Genomic DNA, 26,286 nt, shown 5'->3' with positions numbered 1-26,286 from the left:
CTGCATAGGGAATTGATACTCTGGGTGAAAACCTGTCTATCAAGAGACAAGTTATTACCTTTTGTGTGATATAGAAGAAAAACACCAAGAAAGAGAAAAGAGATAAAGACTTCACAATGATTCACCTGCAAAAGAATAGAGAAGAGACAGAGTGCGATTGAGGAGAATCGAAACAGAGGGAGATGAAGAACGTCACACACAAAGAAATTGAGAAAGAAGAAGAAGCTCGATGCATGACGATTCAAAGCAAGAGGGAAATCGACGAAGCAAACTTACCAGTGAGATGTGACATCGTCGTGAAAGATATTCGCAGAAGAGAAACGTGATACGATCCATCAGACTTACTATCGAAGAGGAAGGTTGCCACATAAGCAAAGCGAGGGAAAAGAAGTTGTTGACGTAGGTGAGGGAAGGAAGATGGTCAAAGGTGTTGACTAAAGGAAGCAAGGAAAGACTCTGCTCAAGGGAGACGGTTTGCAGTTGGGATTGTTGGAGTTTGAATATAAATATCGTTGTACCTCTTTCGGATTCATTATGTGTATTTTGGAGAGAAACTTGTGTGAGTTTTATCTTAGTGATGTGCTAAAGAGAGTTATATGTTGAGCTCTTTGTAATCATATCTCATACTTTTTGATTGAACGATTGGGTGTTTTGATTCGGTGATTACAATCTATGTAGTCATTCATATCCTTTCTAATTGATATAGTAATTCTAGTTTTCTGAAATCTATCATTGGTGCGTGAAATTGAGATCAGAGCTTCAACGCAATGGTGGATTTTTATGAATCAGAGTTGTTCGATGGAGCGAACTACTAGGAGGATCCATTGGAGACTCGCTTGAAGTTGTTGTGCGGTGGATATAGTCGGTTGGTTCAGTCGAAAGTGGAACATGCTGATAAGTTGAGTTCTCACGATTCAACGATGCAAGCAGTGTTAAAGACCTTGTTGAAGCTGGACAATCATCTTGAGAAGCGCCCTGAACAACCGGTGTTTTCTCTTCACTCGCCACATGTATTGTATTCTTCAAATATGCGTTCTCGTGGGGTGATAACGTGAATTTACCTTTAGATAATCGTCTAGCTTGTTGAGAAAGATAGAGATACCGATATTTCATGGATCCCATGCGTATGATTGGTTTTCTAAGGTGGAGCGGTTCTTTCGTATTGGTCGTTATACGGATGTAGATAAGCTGGATTTGATAGCTCTTAGCCTTGAAGGCGATGTGTTGAAGTGGTTTAACAGTGAAATGACTCGTCGTGAGTTCCGTTCTTGGGAGGAGTTTTGTCGGCGTTTCTTCCTTAGACTTGGTGATGCCATTGAAGATGATCATGGGAATAGAATTTTTGCTATCAAACAAACGGTTAGGGTAGCGGCTTATGTGAGTGAATTTGAGGATTTGTCTGCACAAGTACTTGGGTTGGAAGATTCTCATTTGGAGAAAATATTTTATAATGGCCTGAAACAAGAGATGAAGGAGGTTATTAAGCTGAAGGAGCCTCAGTGGTTGGATCATCAGAAGGCTGCAGTTTCGTGGATGGAGTCTAGTTCTTTGTGTCAACTGTTGAGTGAGTAGAACAATAAAGCAGTGGTTGAGTCAGAATCTTTTACTTCAGGGCCGGTGAATACTTATGTTTCACCTCGTTCGGTGTTGTTACCTGCAGATGTGGGTCAGGGTGCTGTTATTTCCGCTCCACCAAAGCCTGTAGTTCAGCCTCATCACCGCCATACTGCAGAGGAGTTAGATGTTATGCGTAACAAAGGGATTTGTTTCCGCTGTAAGGGCAAGTACTCTCGTAGACATGCTTGTCCATTGAAGGAGTTGCAAATTCATAATTTTGTTGATGGGTATGAAATTGAGGTGTTGGATGAGGAATTACATGTGGGAGACGCAATGACAGTAGTACAGGAGTTTGTCCCTTAAATCTTTCAAAGGACGACATTCACCTTGTACTACTAAACTAATGGGTGTGATTGGTAAAGCTCGTGTGGTCATTTTGATTGATTCATGGGCTTCTCACAATTTTATAACTTCTGCAGTTGCTGCTAAATTGAAGTTGAAGGTGTCCTCTGATCAAAATTTGGAAGTGGTATTGGGCAATGGCGCCTTTGTTCATGGTAATGGTCCGTGTAAGGCAATTTCGTTTCAAGTGTCTGGTGTGGAGTTTTAAACTAGCTTTCTTGCCTTAGATTTCGGTGGAGTGAATATTATCTTGGGAATGCAGTGGTTAGAAATTCTTGGTACTTGTGTGGTTGATTGGCGTAAGCAAGAGTGGTCTTTCACTTACAATGGTAGAACAGTGACATTGTTGGGGGACACTTCTTTACATGTTCCACCTTTGTCCTTGAAGTCTTGTGTTCGGCCTATTGCTTGCATTTCTCAAGAGCCTGGCGGATTAACATCATTGCTGTCACATGCTTCTTGTTCTGAACAGAGTGTTCCGGGGGCTGTGGCTGCTGTATTGGAACAATTTGCTTATGTGTTTGCAGTGCCATCAGGTTTGCCACCATTGTGTGGGCAAGAACATGCGATTGTTCTAAAGCAGGGGGTACATTCTATTACTGTTAGACCTTAGAGGTATCCCCATGTTACAAAGAAGATTATGGAAAAAATGAATGGTGGATGATATGTTGGTTGCAGGCATCATCCATCGGAGTAATAATCCGTTTTCAAGTTATGTCTTATTGCTTTATATAAATAAGATTCATCCAAATATGACCGTTCTCTAAATCGGTTTAAACTAATCCTACTCAAACCGAATCTGTACCCAAAGTAGATTTTGAAAAATCAAACCAAAGTAATCAAAGTCAAACAGAGACATCGTTTATATAGCACTGAGTCATTGACTAAGCGGAAGCGGATACATAAATTAATAAAAAATAGTCAAGTTTAAGAAAAGCTCAGTAAGACAAGAACAGTAGTAAATATAAAAAAAGTGAGGAGGACAAAGAAGTAAATTAGGAAAAGAGCAAATGGAAGGAGAACAGATTGCGCGGCTTTTCTGACAATATTCTCTGTACGATGCATTTCCTCCCACTGCTGACTTTTTTTTTTCTCTTTTTTTTTTTGCTACTTCATAGATCTCTCTCACCTAGCTCCTCCTTCTCATATCTACTACGACTACACCAAAGTCTTTGTTTCCTTTTTCCTCCCTAATCAGTTCAGTAATATATAAAGTAAAGTAAAAAAACCCAAAAAGCAAAAGACAGTTTCGACGACCCTATAGAGGAAACAAATAAGTCAATTGACTCAGAAACCTCTTTGTGAGGGTTTTGACTGGAATTAGAAAACGAAAATTTTGAGGGAAAAAGGTGTATATTTCCTTTAAATTAAGAAAAGGAAGAAAATTTCTGAGTTCTTTTTTTTGGAATTTGAAATCACCAAGTTTAATTATTGGATTTATTAATGAGATCTGTTTAGAGAGAGAGATATCAATTAGTACCTCTCACATTTATATTGTGCTCTCTCTCTCTCTCTCTCTCTCTGTCCTGCCTTTATATCGTGAGTAGAGTAGTAAAAGACATCTATCTCTCTTCTTGCAAGTGGTGGTTACACACTTACAAAACATTTCTCTCATTCTTTAATCTCCCTCCTGTCTTTGTCTTTCGTTTTCATTTCTCACCTTTCGATTTTGTTTGTTTTTGCTTTTTTGGGTTGTTTCTCTCTTTCTTTACTTCAATTTTGAATCATTTTTTGGTTTCTTCTTCTCAGTGTAGTGTGGTTTCAGTGGAGTGTTGATTTTTTATAATTAACAGAGAATGGGAATGCTTGCTTAGTGTTTTTAGTTCTTAGCTATAGAGAGATAAATCGAATCTGAAGTTTCAGACTTTTGTTGCTGCACTGCTCCTACTCTGATCTTGTGTGAATTTCGAGTGTGATTCTTTATGCATTGTTCATCTTCTGTTTCTCTCTAGGGTTTGTTTGGTCATGATGATTCTCTGAGATCTTACTAATAAAAGATTCATGCATTTTCCTCATTTTTTGGGTTGGTTGATTCTCTAATTGAGTCCGTTTTGGCCTTAGAGAAACGCATTTTTTTCATGCACAAAGGAATCTGAAGTTAGATCTAAAGATTTTAGCAAGAGACGCTCTCACTCTCTCCAAGTGTGTTTGAGGCAGATGGATTTCTTGAAAGTTCGAAAATTTCGAAAGTCTCGGAAGCCAAACCTTGAAAAGGAGAAAGAAGAGAAGATTTTGTCTCAGCAAGAGCAGGCAAGGAGTGAGAACACTGATGCTGCTGGTGTGACAGATTCGGCTAAAGCAGATGAGATCGAAGACGACGACGATGATTTCATTACTAATGAGGTTAAGAGAAGGATCAAGGAGTTAAGGAGGAACAGTTTCATGGTGTTGATACCTGAAGAGGAAGAAGAAGAAGAAGAGGAGTCGTATCTAGACGAAGATGATGTGGGAGAAGACAAGTGTTCTAGTGAGTGGAGAGATGTGGTCGCTGAAGGACTTCAATGGTGGGGAGGTTTTGATGCTGTCTATGATAAGTATTGTGAGCGTATGCTCTTCTTTGATCGTGTTAGCTCTCAGCAGCTCAAGGAAACTGGTAAAAGCTTCTTTGCCCTTTGATCTGTTTTTTCACTGACTTTGTCAATGGCTTTTTAGGTTTGCATTCCTGTGGTACCTCTGTGGTTAAGCTAAGATTGGACTGATCTCTTAACACTTGAATCATCTTTGCTCTCCATGGATTTGTTGGTTACTCTTTACTCTCCTTACTCCTCAGGCATTGGAATAGCTCCAAGTCCTTCAACTCCATCGCCAAGATCTGCATCTAAGAAGCTGTCTTCACCTTTTCGATGTCTTTCTCTCAAAAAGTTCGATGTGCCAGAGGAAGATACCGAGTATTTGCAGCAGACAGAGATTGACCCTTACCAAGATCTAGAGACGGCCTATGTTGCTCAACTCTGCCTCACTTGGGAGGCACTTCACTGTCAATATACGCAGCTGAGCCACTTAATCTCATGCCAACCCGAACCCCCGACTTGCTACAACCATACTGCTCAACAGTTTCAGCAATTCCTGGTCTTGTTGCAGAGGTATATAGAGAATGAACCATTTGAACAAGGATCAAGATCTGAGCTTTATGCGCGTTCCAGAAATGCAATGCCTAAGCTACTTCAAGCTCCTAAGATTCAAGGTGAGACTTCCTCAGCTATTCACATTGCGACTTAAAACCTTATGTGAAGTAGTAGTAACACTTTAAGTTGGTTATGTTCAAAACATCGCAGGGTCAGATAAAAAAGAGATGGAGAAAGATACAGGCTTCATGGTCCTCGCTGATGATCTCATCCAAATCATAGAGAGCTCGATCCTTACTTTCAACGTTTTCTTGAAAATGGATAAGAAGAAACCAAATGGTGGTATTCACTTGTTTGGTAACAATATGAATTCGACAACCCCATTACAACTGGTTCAGTCATCCATCGATAAGGTACAGTTTCTCTATACATAAATGTGTATGTGTAGAAGAAAACAATGCAATGCTTCTTTGGTGTCTGATAAGAGGAAAAAACTTTTGCAGAAAAGGGTGAAAGCGAAGGAGCTTACAAAGAAGACAAAAGGGTTGAAAAAGAAATCATGGCCTCAAACATGGGAAGGTGTTCAACTCTTGTTTGCAGCCATTGACATCAAACTCGCAACACGAGTTTTAAGGATGTCGAAGATCAGTAAAGAGCATCTTCTTTGGTGTGAAGAAAAGATGAAGAAGCTTAACTTTTCTGCTGGGAAGCTTCAAAGACACCCATCTCCAATTCTTTTCCCTTGTTGATAATAAATGATGAACACACAATGATTTCAAATTCAACTGTTCCCCTTTTATCCGATCAGTAAGATCCGGTTCAAGGGGGTTTCTCTTCTTTTTTTGCAGACAAAAAAATCAAAGAAAAAATTGTGTGTTTAGTTACATTTGCATCATTATATTTTGCAAATAAGGGTCCAATCTAAGAAGAACACACTAGCTTTGGTAATAGAGATTCACTATTTAGGGACCATTTTCATTGTTGTCGTTTGGATTTAGCACATACGAAAGAATCCAATGTTGTCTTGTGGATGGGAAGCTAAATCCATGATGAGAGGATGATGGTGATGGAAAAGTCTTATTCTTTCACAAATCACTTTCATTGTTTTTGGACAAAGTCATTGATATGTCATTTAAAGGACTTTTTCTTTCTTTCTTTCCCACACTTCATATATAACAAAAATCCTTAAGAACTAATATATGTAAATTAACTGATGAATAGTGTTTTAAACAAACAATTGTATTTTCTAATATACAATCCAACATGATGTTCAAAATATTTTGTGCAGGTGTGCTGCGTAAGCGCATCCAAAAAGAAGAAGAAACTAAAAACAAAAACAAAAACAAAAAGACCTCAAGTGTAAGTGTGTTTTTTTTGGTGGTGGTAGCAAAACAGGCAACAGAGACAGAGCCACGTGAACGTATCTCTTTCAACTAGAAGTGCCAACACGTGGCAAACCTAGTCACCGAATTTGGAGCGCAAAACCCAAAAAGACCAAAAAGGGCTTCCTTCACAACCACCGCAGCCAAGTGTATTTTAGTCATTTGCACAGAGACGACGACCTCTTCGTTTTGCGAATCCGTCGTGATTTTTTGAATATTGTAATGTTTTGTTTGTTAAAATATGCGATATCGTAAAAAAAAAAAATCAAAATTTGGGTATTAAATTTAATTAAAGACTAAAACATCCCAATAATTGCCGAGAAAAAAAAAGATAAAACAAAAAGGAAAAGACATTTTAGGATTAGTCCTCTTGACTTGGTGACTCGACGAAGCCCCTTGAGAAGCAAACTTTTCAAAGGGTTTAGTTTTTAATCTCTCTATCTCTCTTTTTCTCTGGGTCTCTTCTCTCTTATTTCGAGCTCTTTGAAAAAAAAAAAACGGATCCAGAAAAAACCACTTTCATGGAAGCTTGAATATCACCATCAGGTTCTTAACTCTTCCTCCTTTCACCTATTCCTCTCTGTATCTACCCTTTTTTTTTTCTTCGACAAGTCATGCAAGGAACTAGTTTATGAATATTAAATAGAAAAAAAGAGATAAAGTTAAAAGTCTTTTGTTTAATTTTCATCCCTAATTACAGCTTCTGGATATGATTTTTTTTGTTTGCAACGAGGTTTGATGAGTGAGTTCAACGGTTTCGTGTGTTTTTTTTTTATAAAAAGATGGAGTCTTTTGATGGTTTTACTGATTGAGTGGGTTGACTGATTTTTTTTTAGGTCAGGAAATGGGAAAATCTTGTCCGAAATATCGATTGTTGATGTGTAGATTTCATTCATATGTGACTGATTACTTGTTTGTGATTTTGTTGTAATTAATGAAATTGGGGACCATGTGTTAAAGTTCTTAGCTTTTGTTCTCTTTTGGACTATGGTTTTGTTTAATTTACTTTTGAAGTGTTGGCTTACTTCTTTGTTTTATGGTTTCTTTGTGTCAGGTGTTGTGAAACTATCTTGTATGATATATGTATGGTAACTTGACTATTTAGAGAAGTATGACGACTCAGAGCGCTATGAGAATGGTTGAGGGTGATCATGTGAAAAATTGGCAGGCTTCTAGGGATAGTGGGATCTTTGGTTCACTTGATATGGCGGTTGAAGATTTAGGATTCCTTATGAAAAGAAATAGGTTGGATAGTGGTGGTGATAATAATAATACCGGGAAATTCCCTAGTAGGAGCGGAAGTGCGCCGCCTAGCATGGAAGGTTCCTTTGCAGCTCTTAGGCATCTCTTGAAACAACAGGAAGGTAGTAGCTCTGAAGTTTTAAGTAGGGCTATTGAGAATTATGACTCTGAAGAAGAGATACGTAGCGACCCTGCATATGTAGCTTACTATTTGTCCAACATCAACTTGAATCCAAGACTCCCTCCTCCTTTGATCTCACGGGAGAATCAGCACTTGTTGCGTCATTTGGGTGGGGTTGGTGATAATAGTCAGAGTCCAACAACCTCCTGGGATAATATGGGGTTAAGATCCTCCTTGCATTCTTCTAGAACTGCTCTTTCAACCCATAGAGAGGAGCCTGAGGATGAGGCATCATCGGCTGAACAACAAGCTTATGCTTCTCTGGCTGGTCATCGTAAGAGCTTAGCTGATATGATTCAGGTACATGGTTCTTTATTCTATCACTTACTAGTAAAATATTAGCATTTTGATCTTTTCTCTGTGCTTAAGTCCATTTTACATGAAGGAAGATTTCCCACTTACACTTTCTTCTGTGTTCAAGCGGCCTCATTCGGCAGGTAATCGTCCAATTGCACAAGACATCCACGCCATTTCCTCTGATACATCTTCAGAAACCACAAGAAGATTAATGGAGTCTGATATAAGTTCTGTTAATCTGCTGAGGGAGACAGATTCTCTCTCCATGGATGCTATTACTAGTGAAGATCCCTTTTCTGCTGATTTGGGCTCACAGAGTTCTTCTGCTAATGCACAGAAAGAGAGATTAAATGCATCTGTTTTTGGTGCTTCTCCTCCATCCTCCGCTGCTTCTAGAATGATGATGAGGAATCAAGACAATCAACAACCTCAGGGAAGGGGGATGCCTTTGCAATACATACAATCCTCGTACCAGGTTCAACCTAGTTCGCCACAACAAATGACCTATCCAAGGATGGGCGGTACACAGGACATGATGCAGAGCTTACCGAAGATTGCAACTGGCGAGGTACATTCAACTTTCCAATCTCCTCACGGTTTAGCACCGCCTGCTATGTATTCATCTACAGCAGCATATATGACATCTCTGAGCCCATTTTACCATCAAAACTTTCAGTCCTCGGGTATGTACGTCCCGCAATATATCTATAGCGGTTACCCTCCTGGCTNTACAACAACGCTCGGCTTCTACCTGGAGTATCATCGACTGGACAAAACGTTCCCTCTCTCGTGGACCCTTATCAATTGCAATATTTTCAACAGGCTCCAGTGGATGCGTATGCTCCTTCATTTCAGAGCAGCAATGATTCTTTTGGGCAGAAAGACCTACAAGCTGCTGGTTATATGGCAAATCATGAACCTCTCAACAGTCCTTTGAGTCCGAGTTATGGGTTGCAAAGTCCGCGGCACATGGGAAACTATTTTGCAGTGCCGCCTGGTGTAAGAGTCATGCCGCAGTATCCAGGATCACCTCTTGCTAGTCCAGTGATGCCGTCCTCGCCAGTTGGTGGAATGATGAGCCACTTTGGAAGACGAAGTGAAACAAGGTATCATCAACAAGGGCCAAGTAGAAACACTGGGATCTACCCTGGTGGATGGCAAGGGAACAGAGGAGGAGGAGCCAACAGCATCGTTGATGATCACAAAAGACATTCTTTTCTTGATGAACTCAAGTCTCCAAATGCTCGAAAACTCGAGCTGTCTGATATTGCAGGGCGTGTTGTTGAATTCAGGCAGTGTTTCTGCTCCGATATCTATCATTTTCTTTAATTATGAATCAGTGTTTTGAAAGCATCAAGATATGTCTTCGTAATCTTATACTATTACTCATTTCTTTACTTCAGCGTCGATCAGCATGGCAGCCGTTTTATTCAACAGAAGCTGGAGCACTGCTCCGATGAGGAAAAGGCATCTGTTTATAGTGAGCTTCTGCCACAAGCTTCAAAATTGATGACTGATGTTTTTGGAAATTATGTTATCCAAAAAGTGAGCAACTTTTTCTTCTTTTTTCCAAGTTGAGAAGATTTTTTTGTCCATAAGTTTGTTGTTAAGTAGTAATTTTTGGATCAGTTCATAGAACATGGAACTCCGGCACAGAGAGAAGAACTTGTGAAGCAACTTGCTGGTCAGATGGTTTCTCTAAGCTTGCAAATGTATGGATGTCGTGTGATACAAAAGGTAATTTTATTAATATTAGTGTCCTTATATCAATGTCAGTATATTAAAGTAAATGGTAGTAACTTTCTAAGTGCTTGTTTGTGCCTTGTGATTTTTGTAGGCCCTTGAAGTGATAGATGTTGACCAAAAGACAGAATTAATTCGTGAGCTCGATGGGAATGTGATGAAGTGTGTTAGAGATCAAAACGGTAATCATGTTATCCAAAAGTGTATTGAGAGTATGCCTGCGGGTAGGATTGGATTCGTAATTGCTGCTTTCCGTGGTCAAGTCGCTACTCTTTCTACTCATCCTTATGGATGCCGAGTTATCCAGGTAAATGAAAAAGGGCGAGCCTCGTCTCCTCTTGTGTTTTGAACTTGAAATATTCATATTCTTTTTTTTTTGTCTGTCTGCTTTATTATAGAGAATCTTGGAGCATTGCTCAGATGATCAGGAGACTCATTGTATAATCGATGAAATACTGGAATCTACGTTTGCTCTTGCTCATGATCAGTATGGGAATTATGTCACTCAGGTTTGGTTGGTTAATTTCAGATCCTATGTCTCTCTTGGCATTTTCTTGAATTCGTTTGGTCCTTATCTTGTGCTTTGGCTTATGTTTTTGCTTGTAGCATGTCCTGGAGAGAGGTAAGCCCGATGAAAGGAGACAAATCATTGAGAAGTTGACAGGGAATGTTGTTCAGATGAGTCAGCACAAATACGCATCTAACGTTGTGGAGAAGTGTCTGGAACACGCTGATAGTAACGAGAGAGAGTTACTGATTGAAGAGATAATGGGCAAATCGGAGGAAGACAATCACTTGCTGGTAAGAACACAATCCTAAAGAAAGCTCTCTGAAACCATACATTGAACTTATTTTACACTCTTTTTGTCTTCTGCAGGCGATGATGAAGGATCAGTTTGCAAATTACGTGGTCCAGAAAGTCTTAGAGATCAGTAAAGATCAGCAAAGGGAGATTTTGGTGCAGAGAATGAAAATTCATCTCCAGAGTTTGCGGAAATACACATACGGGAAACACATAGTAGCCCGTTTCGAACAACTGTTTGGTGAAGGTATCTTTCTCTAAAACTAAAACTTGAGCAGTCACTATGGAGTATGTGGTAGAGAGTTCTGAACTTTCTGATATGTTTGTTACAGAGAATGAAGTCTCAGAAGAAGGAACAGAAGGTTAGACAGGAGATTTTCTTTTGGGTTGCCGGTTTGGACAATGTTCAACTTTAGACGGATATGCTTGTATCTATGAATGAAAGTGTGATGGTATAACAATTATGTATATGATGTGAACATGATTTGTGGTTAAAATTGATTTGCTCTCTTCTTCTGACCGAGTAGAACACACAGAATTAGCCTCAACAACAACAAAAAGAACTCAGCCTCTTACTTCTCATGGGAGTTAAAACACTCTCAACTGCCAAAAAAACATCTCATGGGGTAAAAGCCAAGTCACCACATTCCCTAAATCATAACTTTGAAATGTGATGAGAGGCTTAGCTTTAAGTAACAATGGTAATTTAGGTTCCAATTTCGTCATTATAGTAGTGGTTTGGTGTTGGCAGCAAGCAAAATGTCTTTCCAGGCTTCATAGAAGACCCAAGTGATGCCTGAAGACGGCATGACTTTCAAACAACTTGCTCCCCATCCTCTGTAGAGTCCCCTCACTCCTTCGTTCTTCACTACTTCTGCAATTGCTGCAACCATGTTCGGTGGACATTCCCCCTTCAGAGCTCCCACCATCAACCGCTTCCGCGCCACTTCCAATGGGAAGCTTAAAGTGCTCGCCGTTAGACCTGACCCCATTAACAACTCGATGAGTCTTAATCATGATTTATGTCAGGAAATACTGTAAAAAGAAGTTTTTTAAAAATTTAGTTACCAGCTAAAGCTCCAAGAAGAAGCATCTCAGGACGGTTCAAAGCCTTTTTGTTCTTGGATTTGCAGTAAGAAGTCTTCATTGTGTCATACATGAAGTAATAACATGTGCTGTATGGAAGCATCCCGACCAGTGTTGGTCCTAAGCCAGCGTAAAACCCACGGATTCCATCGTCTCTAAAGATCCTCGGAATTGCAAGGGTCAAGCTTGGATAAATATCAGGGCTCACAGTCAATCTATCCTGGTAAAGATCAGAGAAATATCAGTATCATTCGACTGCAACAACAAAGAAAAGGCTTTCAATTCTGCAATATACAACATAATTTGATAAGACTAATAATAATTACCTTGAGGACTTCAAGAGGATGGCAAACAAGTGTACTGGCAATACCAGCAGATGCACCAGCCACAGCAACAGGAGAGATCCATGATATGGAAGGACTCCAACTAAAATCACCGATTTCAATTTTTGCTTCCTCAATCTTCTTTAACTTCACTTGTGCTGATGTCATTGCACGTTTTACCCACTCAAACGTCCCCAACTCAATAGCTTGAGTTGGAATGATTCGTATCATATTGATTTCGTTGCCAGCCCAAAGACCTTGCCACCCTTGCTTCTGTACAACTTCAATAAAACTACCTGGAATGCTTCTCGATCCGACACCAACAATCATTCTTGTCCTGCCAGATTTCACACAGCACAATGCAGTCAGATAAATCAAAGTGGTATTTATAACAACATTAAAGGAGATTATAACAAGGGAAGGGACTATACAGACCTTATAGTCTCAAGTGGAGCAAGAACAGCTTTTGTCATAGCTCCAGCTAAAGCCCCACTAAGAAATTCACGGGCTTCCCTAGACTTGAAGAAATCCTGAATAAACACAAACACACAATGGTTCCATAAAATCATCCAATCATGGTTCCCAACAGAGATTTGCAAATCCAAACCACATAAAACCAATTACCACAACATAATACAGATAACAAAACTACTCAGGGCACAACAAATTCAAATATTCTCTCATAAACAACGAAGCAGAGAGACTGGGACCAGAAAGAACAAGGAAAAAAAGGAACTCACTTTAACAGGAATAGTGAAGTCAGGAAACTGAGGTTGGAGACGAAGATGAGAATCAGATGAAGCTGAAGAAACAGAGTCTTTCTCCATAACCACCACAAGCCCTTGTTTTGGAACAACCATTGCCATTTCCGTTCTCTCTGTCTCCGTTTTGTTACTCTATCAAAGATTTTTATCAGAGACAGAACAGGAGATTCACAAAAAAGGGTAACAGAGAATATTCAATTAAACATAATCAGAAGAAGAAAATTAAAAAAAAAAACAAACTTTCTATTAGATTGTGTGAAACAGACCTAGTTAGAGAAGTGTATACTATATTATTATTAATTTATGGGAAGATGAAGATTTATGCTTTTTTAGGGTTTATGTGCTTCTCCCAATGTTTTTTTTTTTTTTTTTAATTTTTAATTTTTTTAGCCTTTTTATTTACAACCCCCCACTTGTAGAATCAAAACGCTCATTTTTGTCCCTTTATTTTCTCAAAAGGTAAAAATATCTTTCTCTTGACCTTTGACGGTTCGATCCGGTTCACCAATTTCACAATATTTCATGATAACCGATTTTGACCGGAAAAACCAGCCGGTCCGGGGTTTAGCCGCCGAGCCCTATCCGATCATTTGTTACCTTTCTCACTCTTCTTCTCCAACCGCTTTCTCTCCACTCTCAAGCTCGACGACGATGTCTTGCTTGGTCTCCTCAACTTGCTCACTCGTCCCTTGCGACTCGAATCTGACTCGGTCAAGTCGTTCTAGTAAACTGGGCTCTTCAGTTTCGTGGCAGTCATCTTTTCCCAAACTCTCTATCGGAATCGGTTCTGTTATCTCATCTCCCATTGTCAAAAAGGTAAAATAGCCTTTTCTGTAATTGCTTTGTCTCTTCACAATCTCTGAGATAGTTTCGTAATTGTTCTTGGTAGTGTATAGTTTTTGTGCCTTCTCTGATTTTTGTAACTTAGTCTCTGTTCTTGTATGTTGGAACTCATTGTTCAATTTAGTCAATTTTAATTTGTGGATTTGAAGTAGAAATCTAGGGTTCTAGTGAATCGTAATGAGCATGAACTAGAGGCCCTCTAATGTGAATAAGAATCTAGGGTTCAAAGCTTAATTCTTTATCTGTTAGGTGTATGAAAGATTCAGTTTTTTTCTTCTTCTAATGGTACCTAATGATTCAGAAGACCCTCTTTGTCTTAGCTTTGCAATTATGATTTGCTATTGAAATTGTTCTTATAATGTTTTGTTTTGATGGATTGTTTTAGGATTCGTTTGTGCAAGCTGCTTGGACTCGAAGATCACGAGGTGAAGCANAAAAAAGGGTAACAGAGAATATTCAATTAAACATAATCAGAAGAAGAAAATTAAAAAAAAAAACAAACTTTCTATTAGATTGTGTGAAACAGACCTAGTTAGAGAAGTGTATACTATATTATTATTAATTTATGGGAAGATGAAGATTTATGCTTTTTTAGGGTTTATGTGCTTCTCCCAATGTTTTTTTTTTTTTTTTTAATTTTTAATTTTTTTAGCCTTTTTATTTACAACCCCCCACTTGTAGAATCAAAACGCTCATTTTTGTCCCTTTATTTTCTCAAAAGGTAAAAATATCTTTCTCTTGACCTTTGACGGTTCGATCCGGTTCACCAATTTCACAATATTTCATGATAACCGATTTTGACCGGAAAAACCAGCCGGTCCGGGGTTTAGCCGCCGAGCCCTATCCGATCATTTGTTACCTTTCTCACTCTTCTTCTCCAACCGCTTTCTCTCCACTCTCAAGCTCGACGACGATGTCTTGCTTGGTCTCCTCAACTTGCTCACTCGTCCCTTGCGACTCGAATCTGACTCGGTCAAGTCGTTCTAGTAAACTGGGCTCTTCAGTTTCGTGGCAGTCATCTTTTCCCAAACTCTCTATCGGAATCGGTTCTGTTATCTCATCTCCCATTGTCAAAAAGGTAAAATAGCCTTTTCTGTAATTGCTTTGTCTCTTCACAATCTCTGAGATAGTTTCGTAATTGTTCTTGGTAGTGTATAGTTTTTGTGCCTTCTCTGATTTTTGTAACTTAGTCTCTGTTCTTGTATGTTGGAACTCATTGTTCAATTTAGTCAATTTTAATTTGTGGATTTGAAGTAGAAATCTAGGGTTCTAGTGAATCGTAATGAGCATGAACTAGAGGCCCTCTAATGTGAATAAGAATCTAGGGTTCAAAGCTTAATTCTTTATCTGTTAGGTGTATGAAAGATTCAGTTTTTTTCTTCTTCTAATGGTACCTAATGATTCAGAAGACCCTCTTTGTCTTAGCTTTGCAATTATGATTTGCTATTGAAATTGTTCTTATAATGTTTTGTTTTGATGGATTGTTTTAGGATTCGTTTGTGCAAGCTGCTTGGACTCGAAGATCACGAGGTGAAGCAGCGAAAAGACCCAACAAGAAGTCATGGAAGCAGAGAACAGACATGTACATGAGGCCTTTCCTGCTCAATGTGTTCTTCTCCAGGAAGTTCATACACGCCAAAGTGATGCATAGGCCAACAAGCAAAGTCATTTCGGTTGCTACCACAAATGCTAGAGATATAAGGACTAATATACCGTCTCTTGTGGATAACGAAGCGTGCAGACTCATCGGTAAGCTCATAGCTGAGCGTTCAATGGAAGCTGACGTTTATGCAGTTTCTTATGAGCCAAGAAAAGGAGAAAGAATCGAAGGGAAGCTAGGGATTGTGATCGATACGATTAAGGAACATGGCATTATTTTTGTTCCTTGATACACTCTTTTAATAGATGATGACTTAGCATTTGCATTACCAAGAAAGGTCTGTGTTTTGTTTTTGATGCATATGCAGCAAAGAGGAGAAACCTGATCTCTTTGGTAGTGAATGGTTCAAGAACACAGGTTTGCTCACTAGAGGAGGAAGAATATGAAAAAAGAGGAAAATAAAGTTAATATGGTTTATATAATTACATTTATCTGTACACTTGTTTCTTCTTGTCACAAGACATGTATCTAATCAAAATCTCTTCAAAAACACTTTCTTCACAAGGAATATGAATCCCTCCTTCATGTTCATACCCAAACTCATCTGCTACTTCATCCATCAAAGTCCTAAATTCAGGATATTGAAGATACTTGGTTGGTATCACAAACCTTTGCATCTCTTCGCCCACGTAGACCGCAAGATGTCCTCTCGGGACATCGTTTTGATCCCTGGCTCGTCTGCTACCGTCTGATAATTCACCCGAGATAAGACGATCCTTTATGTTAGTTTCGTACCTTTTGTTTCGTCTGATCTCTTGGCTTGCTAAACGTATGATGAAACTTAGCGAAATCATTTTGTTGAATCAAAAAAAAGAAAGATAGCAAAAATCAAACGAAATATGGTGTCTTGAGAAGTTAAAATTCTAAAGGAATCATTTATATATATATATATATATATCTATCAATGTCAAAGGACCTTTACATGAAAGCTGTTATCTTCATAGAAAGTGAAAAAATAAAAAACAAGCTAGGTTAGCGAAACCCAGTTGTTCTTGTTTCTTATTTTTTTTTCTTGTGTGATTTCGATTCAATTGATCTGTCTGCTTTTTATGTCTTTGGTTTTCTTGGTCAACACGTTACGGAAGAAGATTATTATTAGGTAAGTACAGGCTGTCCGTACCGTACAGTTGGTACGAGGTTACAGTTCTGTGAATCCAATTCACAAGTTAAGACCATTACTTTCGCGTTACCATCGATTAAAAAAGCTTTCCATGTAAAAATAGGCATCAGCCAATTTCCTTAACATCGAGTTTTATTGAATAAACTTTGATAGTTTTTAAAGTCGGTCACATAATTTTGCAAATCATTTAATTGTACAAACTTGTTCAATGACTGAAACAGTCTGCTTCACATCAACTCCCATATTGCAGATATTGGCAAGCGCTCCTGTATACTTTAGTCCGTAATCGACCGTTGCTCCGCAGTGACTCTTGAAGCTAGTAATCTGAAAATTTCATTCATGTATACTGGCTTAATAAATGATGCAATGTTGCGTAGAACACAAGTAACAATATTTTGGGATGTAGTTTGTGTTACCAGAGTCTTGAAGCAATCCCAATCGTCTACAAGAGGCTGTCCTGTTGTTCTTGTGGAAGTTAAGAGATTTGAGACATTTGTTTGTTTAAGCGAGAGTCGCAGAATCTCTATGATGCTCTGATCGATCTGTTTCCTATGATTCATCATATCAAACAATTTCTTCTGAGCTTCTCCTCTTTCAGGTGATCCCATTGGAGCTTTTTGAATCTGAGAAATGAATGAACGTTAAAACATGAATCAGTCTTTCTTTTAAAATGATCGAAACCAGAAGAAGAAAGCCAAAAAAAACTCACCTTTCTCTCGAGATACAACAGAGGGATATCGCGTGGACTGACCAAGCCAGCTCTAGAGATCGGTGATGAGGAAGGGGATTCAGTGAAAGTGAAGTTTCCGTTTTCAGGATTGGTTCCAATGTAAGAGACAAGATAATCTTTAAGCATCTCCTCTGATCCGAATTGGCATACATGAGAAGCCTGTTCTACATCATATCCTGTTCTTCTCTTTACAATTTGGTATTGCTGCTTCAATGTCTCTTTGCTCATGTCATGAAGGTCACTGTCCCCAAAAGCATTCACAAAACAGAGAAAACAAGTTATTCTCAAACTCAAAGATTTCAAGAACAAATCAAAACATTCGAAATAGTTCTCCATATAGATTTGAATCTTTTTTTGTTTGGCAGTACCTGTCCTCAAGCCAAGAGATGCTGAATACATCGCCGAGACAAGTGTCATACTCAGAAGTAGAAGGAGGATTTGTATCAGGACAGTAACTTCCATAGCTGCTCTCTTGCGAATTAGAAGCAGTCAATGCGTATATGTTGAGATTGTCTTTTAAAATCCCTTCAAACATACTTCCAGCTTCACATGCTTCAACATAGATCACCTAACATCCAAAAATAAAAACACCTCAAAAACAGAATATGTACATAAATTAAAGGATAGAGATATAATAACGAATGGTTGAGTTATTTACCATCTTGTTGTATCTTTTCAGCTTATGCATCTTCTCCAAGACTTCATTGAAATCTTTTGCAAGGACATCTTCACCACTAGGCATCGCTGATAATAAACATCAACAAATTTCCGATTAGTATCGATCAAGAGAGAAACATATTGATTAGATAGTATGGATTAGTTAATTAAATTTTTTTTTTTTGGCTTAAAAAACCTAGTAATCCAGGAGATCCATGGTCAGCATAGTAGATGAAGATAGTATCAAGAGGACCACTTTTCAAAACTTTGCCACTTCCTCCTGCGACGCCACTTTCATTTCCAAGTAGCACATTATAGAAATTCGTAGCATTAACAGCTTCTTTAGTGTAGTCCTATATCAACCAATTAAAACCAACAAAAAACTAAATATATTATATGGAACCATTTGTAACATAAAAGAAGTAACAAATAATTATATTAAGAACCTTAGGAACTCCATTATAAACATCCTCTCCGTAGGGTTTATTAATGATAACTCCAGGCCTAGGATTCTCCGGGGAAAACGCGATATCATCATACATAAACACAATAATGTTTTCTTCTTTTAGACCGCCTTTTCGGAGTACTTGATATGCATGACATATATCAGCCTGTGAAACAAAACATCGGTGGATTTAGTTCACACAAAAATCTCTCTTGGACCATATGTAAATTTTGATGTTACATGTTCACACAAAATTTAAACATTTGTATACCTGATGCCTGTAGTTAGTGTAATCATTTGATCCAGCAACTAAAACAGCCCACTGTTTGCCTTTAATTTCACCCTCGTTGCTAGATTCAAGATCATCATCGTTCACCAATTGGATTTTGCGGGATTCAGCTGATAACATAAGCAAAACATTGATGAAAACAAGAATCTGAAACTGACCAAGACGAGACATTATTTCTGAAAAGTTTGTGTTTTTTTGTGATGATGATTGAGATGAAAGAATATTTGCTCATTTATATAGCCAAAACCCTTTTACCAAAAGTGCAAGTTTGCGTTTCAGAGTTGAAGATGGTGTTATTGGTTTGTGATTTAGAAAGAGTTTTAGTGACTTTAAAATTTTTGTTGAATATGTTGTTATTCAATTAAGATTTTGTTAAACTCTTTAAAAATTTAATGTTATTGGTTTGTGTTGTAGAAAGTCAATAAAATTTTTGTGTTATTCAATTAAAACAAAAGAATCAATTATTAATGAATTGGTCAAAATAAATTTTGAATTGTTAATAAATTTAATTATTATGTTATTAGTTTATGACTTTTTACATTTTTTTCACAAAATAAAATCATGGTAAGTACATTAAAATAGATAGATTGTTTGGGAGACTTTACAAGATTGTAAAAAAACCAAACAACAAGATTATAAAAAAAACTCTCTAGCAATTCTTCAAAATCTTTCACTTATTCACTTTTTATGATCTATTGAATTCATCAAAATTATTTCCAATAACACTCCCCGAAGTGTTGACTTCAAAAGTAACGCATTACGTTGTCACACATGAACCACCTTGCACAATGATGAACTAAACTGCCTTGAAATGTTTACTTGTTTTTGTTTGCTAGCTCCTCATTTTTCCGTTATCTTATTCTCATTATTATTAATTTTCTTGCGGCCAATCTGTGCTAATTCAATTAATACATATTATTTAGAGACTAATTAATATAGAAAATCTATAAATAAATTACACATAGATTTCACTCTTTCCTTAATATTACTAGTTCACATAAACACTATCACACATTTGGATATAAAATCCAGTTGATAGAAATTGTTATTAAATGGATTTTTTTCCATTTCAGATTTTTGAAGATTTTACATAAATTTATAAAATAATATATTTAATATAAAGTAAAAAGGTTTAACAATCTTTTCAGATTGTGGAACTTTTTAAAAATAATTAGCAATAATATCAAAATAATACAGTAACAAAAATTCACATTTAGAAGATATATATGAGCCAATACAATAACGTTCAAACTATTATTAGTTTCTATTTTGCTTTTCCTAAAAGTTCTAATTCTAATATCCTATTTATATTTTCTTCGGATTATTGTAACTAAAGTAAAGAAGAAATTTCAAGTTAGCTACTTATATTTTCTTGTGACCAACCTCTGCTAAATTAAGTAATGCGTACAAATTAGTGATTATTATGAGTAAGTGGAGAAAGTTTAAGCATCCCGGAAAATTTTCATTCTAGTATAAATCCAAAAGTAAGAAGATGCGTTTGAACTGAGAACTTCACCTAAATAGAGAAAACACTAACTTTTTGTTGAGTGAATAAACCAACGATCGTGATATTTAGCGTCAGGTTCTACTGAATTCGAGGGCACTTTCTCTATATAGCTCAGTACCTCTCTCCTACTGAAATCAATCGAGTCGAGAAACCAATTTCTAAATTTAGAAGTTACTAGACTTAGTAGTGGAGAATTGTGCGGTCCAGACATAGACCATGAATGGCTGCTGGTTTTTAACTGGTTTTTAGATTTTGGCTTTTAGTTTTTGGATTTTGGTTTTTGATTTTTTTAGTTTTTGATTTTTGGTGTAGATTTTAGTTTTTGCAAAATCTTGAATGGTGACTTGATTAGTTTTTGGTTTTTATGTATAATAATTGTTTTAAAAATAATAAAATAATGATTATAAATTTTTATTAAAAGATTAAAAAATACAATGATGCAGAAAAAAAAACATGGGTTTATTGCATATAGAAAACACATTACTGCAAAATTACTATCATCATCATCATCGAGAACTCCATAATGATGCAGAAATTTCATCCCGAATCCCTTCCATATACTGCATTGGAGTATTGTTTTGCTCTAATTCTTCATCTGAATCAGAATCTTCTTCAGCTATATTACTAGCTATGCGGTCTGAATCGAAGTCAACATCTCGTAGATTTGATAACCTAATAAAATTATGTAATGCCATTGTTGCAGTAATAACTTTTCGTTGAACATGTATGACATACCTTGGTTTTTCTCTTAAAACTCGCCATTTTGCTTTTCATACACCAAAAGTCCGTTTGATGACAGATCGCATAGAAGAATGTCGTTTATTGAACATTTCTTTGTGACTACTTAGTGGTCTAGCTCCATTATATTCGCTAGGATGGTATCTTTCCCCTCGATTTGGAGTAAGGAATCCAGGTCGAAGAGCATAACCAGAATCTCCCAAATAATATTTGCCCATAAGTGGAGTTGGAAATTGATGATTCCCCTCCATCGCTAGCATTAGAACCTTAGCATCATGGGCAGACCCGGGAATACCAATATACGCATATGTAAACAACATGTCCATATTGCATATTGCTAAGATATTCATACTTGTGCCGCTTTTCCTATTCCAATATTTTTCTGAATTTTTTCCCGCAACAGTGACCGGAACATGTGTTCCATCTATTGCACCAATAAAACCTCTAAAGTAAGGCCAGTACCTTCTGTCAGATTGTAACTTTGGATGAGGTTGATTGAGCTCTTCTGGACCAGGTCTAAGCAATTCAACCGCCATGTGTTCGAGGGCATTCAACACTTCGTGAAATTTTCTGCCTATGGTTTCTTGTGAATGACCAAATATTTTTCCAACATACCTCTGAGTTCCGTTTTGAGCGCATATGGTGAGAAAAATTGCAACGCTTTCCTGGATGCTTACTTCATCGGTTTCCATCAAGTGATGGTCCTCCTTAAGTTTTTCACATAGTTTGATGTACACTGGTGGATACATCCGAATTATGTCGTAGCATTGTTTCTCATGACCATGAATTAGTTCATATACGTATCTTCGGCCACGTTCTGGATCTTCATTCATCGGTCTCCTTTCTATACTCATGGAGTAAGGATCCATGAATGATTCTCCAAAGTTAATGCTTCCATCTTCTGCCTCATCATCTTCAAGCATTCTGTAAAACGCTTCCCTCTAAAAAAAACAGAATAATGAATTACTAAGGTGAAAATGGAAGATATTTATAATTTCAAAAACAACAGAAAAATAAAAAATCATTATTCTAAGCCAAACTAAAAACATTCAACAAAAGTGAAATAAAAAAGTTTTTTTTGTGATAAATATTATTAATTAGCTTATTCAGCTGTTCGGCTTATTCCCGCTGTACGCTCGAGATATTTGATCCTAGCATCGTCATTGGGTAGTGTTAGATAAACACGTGCATGCGTCTCGTTGCTTTGAAGCACACTCACCGCTCCCCAATATAAAGAGGAGTCATATTGAAGTCCAGGGAGTGTTAGTAGCGATTCAATTGCACGTTCCAACTTGTTATCTTGGGCTTGCTCATAAATTTCTGTTCGTTTCTTGTAAGCGTCATTTGTCACAAAGTCGTTCGAAACTTTTGACGTTGCTCGTTTATGTGTTGAAGATGAAGGACGTGTAGAGTTTCCGTATACACGTTTTGAGTTCTGGTTGTATGAAGACGGTGTTTCGCTCAGGTTTTCTGAAGGCACATCGAAATCATTTCCTAGATTCACTGTTTTAGAATCATTTTCAGTAGCGGTTTCTGACTCCGTATACTGATCCACTCCGGAACCTGGATAGTATCCATCATCAGTACCAATGTGTTTGGTGCTGAAAAGCCGATCCATTCTATCGAGGTCGATAAGAGGATTTGCTCAGAGCTTTGAAGCAATTGGTGTTTCCTATATAATAAAAAAAATTAAAGTTCATTTGAGAGCATGTTGGCTTCCTTTATTATTATCAACTGCTACTGCAACTAACCCAGAATTCGAACTTTTCTTCTTCGAGTTGTTTCCCTTTTGAGCCTTCATCGATTGAGAACCCTAGTGTTTCCAACGAAATCTCTATCTCTCGATTCACTAAAAATCTTCCTAGAGGATATCTCATGTCTCAATACAAAAGTAATCTACGGTGTTCCTAAATTAGGTGTTTCAAAAATCCCTCTTCTCCCAAAATTAGAAAATTTCGATTCAGTGGTTTAAGTGAAGAACAATAAAATGGATACATTCGACCACCCATTCATCATCTTTGTCTCCATAGCTCTCTCCGACAGCTTCGGGTCCGCAAAGAATGAAGAATATATATATATCTTCCAAGTCTTCTTCACTTACTGAAGGTTGTCTCACATCAATCATCATCTGTTCTGTGGTTTAAAGAACTATTCTTATTATTGCACAAAAAATTCATGTACCATCACGCCAACTTGAAAAGTTATACAGTTTCACAAATGTTTTCTATTAAATTTCATTGATATCAAATAACAAAATTAATACGTCTATGAAATTATTCTCTAATTTTGTCGTGCTTGTTCAAATCAATATAGCCTTGTCTTAACCAATTAAAAACCGCTATGTTAACAAATGTTATCTCTGTTTTACAATGAGTGTCATTTTGACCAACTACACACAAATTAAGAAAAACTTGAATTATACATATATGCCCCTATTTAATGAGTAATTTATTATTAAAATTTAATAGAAAACTTTGAATTAAGGGTAAATTAGAAAATTTGATGTTAAAAATCACAATGGAAATACAAAGTGACATTGTTTGTTTGTGAAACAAAGAAAAACTCCCAGAATGACACTCTTTGTGAAACAAAAAGAGTAATAACGATTACAAAAACTTCTATCTATCCTCGGATTTATCTAGTCAAACACATTCGATCACAATAATAAAGGTAATTGAGGCTGTTATTGTATATGCAAACTAGATTAGGATCCATGCTAGAGCACTGGTTGAGATCCTTTTTATTTATATTATAATTTTAGAAAAAATATAATTTATATGATTGTTTTTAAAAGTTTTTTGGATAAAACATTTTGCAATATGATGGCTTGAAAAAAACACCTATTTTGTAAGTTTTATATTTTTAATTTTGTAATTTTATGTATAAGAAATTGTTATGTTTATTGTTTATTTTTATTTTTATTTTTGAAAATGTTTGGTGAAAGTTTTTAATATGATCCGTGCTTAGTTAAATTTTATTTTCAACTGCACAATAAGATCTCGAAAACCACGATTAAGTATAATAAATTGCCAAATTTTTATTTCTTTTTATGCCTAACAGTATATATTTTGTAACAATACATGGAATATTAAAGATTTTATCTTAGAAATTGTATAAATCATTGGAATATTCTCTTTAAGAAAATTCTTTGGGTATTCTTAAGTGTATTCATATAGCTCACAAATTAACCAATTAATCTATAATCTTTTTTTGTAATCAACCTATATTTAATATATAACATATTTTGTAACCAACTTATAAAATTTGTATAGGGAAAATTTCCCAAAAAATGCCAACTATTTAATATTTTCCAGAAAAAACATGAACTTTTTTGGTTACCAGAAAAACACTCAAACTAATTTTTAGTTGACAAAAAATACACAAACTATTATTTTTTTTCCAATTTCTCCTCGTCTCCGTTACAACCGTTAACGGCATTGTGACGGCGTTACTATTTTTGAAAAAAGTTTCAGAAAAAAACACAAACAATTTATTTTTTGCCAGAAAAATACATGAACTTTTTTTTTTGTCAACCATTGGACCACAACTGGCCGGCCCATTAGCCAATTTCTACATTCGTCGGAGCCGAGACTCGATCCCGGGTGTGATGGTGCCTTTTACAAATGGACTTACCTCCTGCCACTGCACTAAGGTCACTTCACATGAACTTTTTTTTTTGCCTAAAAAAAACATAATTTTCCATTTCTTATTTTTCCATTAACAATGTTAGATCATAAGTTCATAACTCATAATTTTCTCTGCTCTCTTGAACTTCATACAAGTTTTCACTACTATTTAGGATAATTAAATTTAAGAACAAAAATACACAATTAGATTAATCGATTTCTAAATTTCTCAATTAATATTATTTTTGGATTTATACCAACTTTACAAATTTTGAAATCTCCACCTTTGTAGACCTATCTCAGCAGGCACACATAGAGGAGGTGTCTTAGCGTATTTCCAAATTTCTCAAATTATAGTTGGCACCTACTCTATCTCGAAATTGAACTTTAAATTTGGAAATACAGGAAGGCCCCTCCTCTATCTCGAAATTGAACTTAAAATTTGGAAATACACGAAGGCACCTCCTCTATCAGTGCCTGCTGAGATAGGTCTACAAAGGTGGAGATTTCTAAATTTGTAAAGTCGGTATAAGTCCAAAAACAACACTAATTGAGAAATTTGGAAATTGATTAATCTAATTGTGTATTATTGAATTTAGTTATCCTAAATAGTAGTGAAAACTTGTATGAAGTTCAAGAGAGCTGAGAAAATTATGAGTTATGATCTAACATTGTTAATGGAAAAATAAGAAATAGAAAATTATGTATTAAAAAAAGTTCATGTATTTTTCTGGCAAAAAATAAATAGTTTGTATTTTTTTTCTGGAACTTTTTTCAAAAATAGTAACACCGTCACAATGCCGTTAACGGTCGTAACGGAGACGAGGAAAAATTGAAAAAAATAGTTTGCGTATTTTTTGTCAACTAAAAATTAGTTTGAGTGTTTTTACGACAACCAAAAAAGTTCATGTTTTTTTCTGGCAAATATTAAATAGTTGGCGTTTTTTTTGAGAATTTTCTCAATTTTTATAGTTTACAAAAAAAAGTGGTGTATTTTTGTTTTATTATATAGGGATGCTGTAACTGTCTAGTTTACTAGTCAACGAAAAGGTTACATTGCCTTAATGATTTTTGACCAGAAAATATTAATGGTGTGTGTACTTTAAGTCTTTAATTTATTTTGAAACTTACGATAAATCAACAATTTCCAAAATATTTTACAAGTTTTTAATTATTAACTTCAAAAGACAAGCAATGCATAACTGATAAACATAAATATTTAGATAACCATAAAAAGTTGTTTTTAAAATAAAACATACATCTCGTGTCGTATGTTTTTAAAACACATGTATGTGTATAAAATCGAAAATGTATAATCTAGTTTTAACTTTTATTTATTTTCATACTACATTCTAGATATGCTAGTCTGAAAAATAAATATATTTTTTAAAAATCTTGTAATTAATAAACTTAAGAGCTTTTGACCCTATAAATAACCAACCTTATAACCAGAAACGATATATTCACTAAAGTTTTTTTATAAGCTTTCAAAACACTCCTAATCACAAAATGAAGAATTTCATGAAATTATTTCTATATTTTTCATGTTTATTCACATCCAAATAGCATGAGTTTGGTCTCATACGGTACCTAAGCGCTCTTACAAGTGCTCTGCTCGGTATAGTGTCTCAGTTATTTGGAAGTAATAGAATCAGATCTTAAATAATATTAAGTACTTTAATTTGAATAAAAAGCTTTTAGTGGCTTTTTTTTGTATACTGTATAAGAGTATATCTTACTATATTAGATTATTAGAATACATACTGTGTTTGACAAAAAAAAAAAAAAAAAAAAAAAAAAAAAAAAAAAAAAAAAAAAAAAAAAAAA

The 26,286-nt window shown here is 36.2% G+C and overlaps 6 protein-coding genes across 7 annotated transcripts; 3 read left to right on the top strand and 3 right to left on the bottom strand.

The window, feature by feature from the left end:
- LOC104746431 lies at nucleotides 3,435–5,809 on the top strand. Its single transcript, XM_010467906.2, has 4 exons — nucleotides 3,435–4,552; nucleotides 4,730–5,143; nucleotides 5,235–5,437; nucleotides 5,528–5,809. Exons 1-4 carry the CDS (start codon nucleotides 4,117–4,119, stop codon nucleotides 5,771–5,773), a joined length of 1,299 nt encoding a protein of 432 aa, XP_010466208.1. The 5' UTR covers nucleotides 3,435–4,116; the 3' UTR covers nucleotides 5,774–5,809.
- LOC104785209 (pumilio homolog 5) lies at nucleotides 6,808–11,141 on the top strand. The gene is given in 12 exon segments (XM_019236887.1): nucleotides 6,808–6,952; nucleotides 7,461–8,129; nucleotides 8,251–8,694; nucleotides 8,803–8,857; nucleotides 8,860–9,418; nucleotides 9,530–9,671; nucleotides 9,756–9,863; nucleotides 9,964–10,176; nucleotides 10,268–10,378; nucleotides 10,476–10,670; nucleotides 10,747–10,918; nucleotides 11,004–11,141. Coding segments are annotated over 11 exon segments (2,646 nt in total). The 5' UTR covers nucleotides 6,808–6,952; nucleotides 7,461–7,517; the 3' UTR covers nucleotides 11,039–11,141.
- On the bottom strand, nucleotides 11,221–13,112 carry LOC104746428 (probable mitochondrial adenine nucleotide transporter BTL1). Its single transcript, XM_010467901.2, has 5 exons — nucleotides 12,821–13,112; nucleotides 12,516–12,610; nucleotides 12,084–12,417; nucleotides 11,740–11,977; nucleotides 11,221–11,653 (listed from the first exon to the last, which is right to left on the bottom strand). The coding sequence occupies exons 1-5, from the start codon at nucleotides 12,944–12,946 to the stop codon at nucleotides 11,397–11,399; spliced, it is 1,050 nt and encodes a 349-aa protein (XP_010466203.1). The 5' UTR covers nucleotides 12,947–13,112; the 3' UTR covers nucleotides 11,221–11,396.
- LOC104746429 (50S ribosomal protein L18-like) lies at nucleotides 13,430–15,701 on the top strand. Of its 2 annotated transcripts, none has more exons than XM_010467905.2 (2): nucleotides 13,430–13,660; nucleotides 15,178–15,701. In XM_010467905.2, exons 1-2 carry the CDS (start codon nucleotides 13,496–13,498, stop codon nucleotides 15,574–15,576), a joined length of 564 nt encoding a protein of 187 aa, XP_010466207.1. In that variant the 5' UTR covers nucleotides 13,430–13,495; the 3' UTR covers nucleotides 15,577–15,701. The 2 variants fall into 2 exon arrangements, with proteins under 2 accessions (XP_010466207.1, XP_010466206.1); XM_010467904.1 differs by lacking the exon at nucleotides 13,430–13,660 and adding an exon at nucleotides 14,529–14,765.
- Nucleotides 15,736–16,392, bottom strand: LOC109129187 (auxin-induced protein X15-like). The gene has a single exon (XM_019236886.1). The coding sequence runs from the start codon at nucleotides 16,139–16,141 to the stop codon at nucleotides 15,776–15,778; it is 366 nt and encodes a 121-aa protein (XP_019092431.1). The 5' UTR covers nucleotides 16,142–16,392; the 3' UTR covers nucleotides 15,736–15,775.
- LOC104746427 (vacuolar-processing enzyme delta-isozyme-like) lies at nucleotides 16,582–18,894 on the bottom strand. The gene is made up of 8 exons (XM_019236882.1): nucleotides 18,571–18,894; nucleotides 18,301–18,465; nucleotides 18,051–18,207; nucleotides 17,856–17,941; nucleotides 17,566–17,765; nucleotides 17,177–17,438; nucleotides 16,884–17,090; nucleotides 16,582–16,791 (listed from the first exon to the last, which is right to left on the bottom strand). Exons 1-8 carry the CDS (start codon nucleotides 18,757–18,759, stop codon nucleotides 16,651–16,653), a joined length of 1,407 nt encoding a protein of 468 aa, XP_019092427.1. The 5' UTR covers nucleotides 18,760–18,894; the 3' UTR covers nucleotides 16,582–16,650.

Source organism: Camelina sativa, chromosome 15 (assembly GCF_000633955.1).
Source record: "Camelina sativa cultivar DH55 chromosome 15, Cs, whole genome shotgun sequence".
NCBI classification, from domain to species: Eukaryota; Viridiplantae; Streptophyta; class Magnoliopsida; order Brassicales; family Brassicaceae; genus Camelina; species Camelina sativa.
The sequence above is the reverse complement of the archived record's forward strand: the minus strand, read 5'-3'. Positions and strand labels throughout refer to the sequence as shown.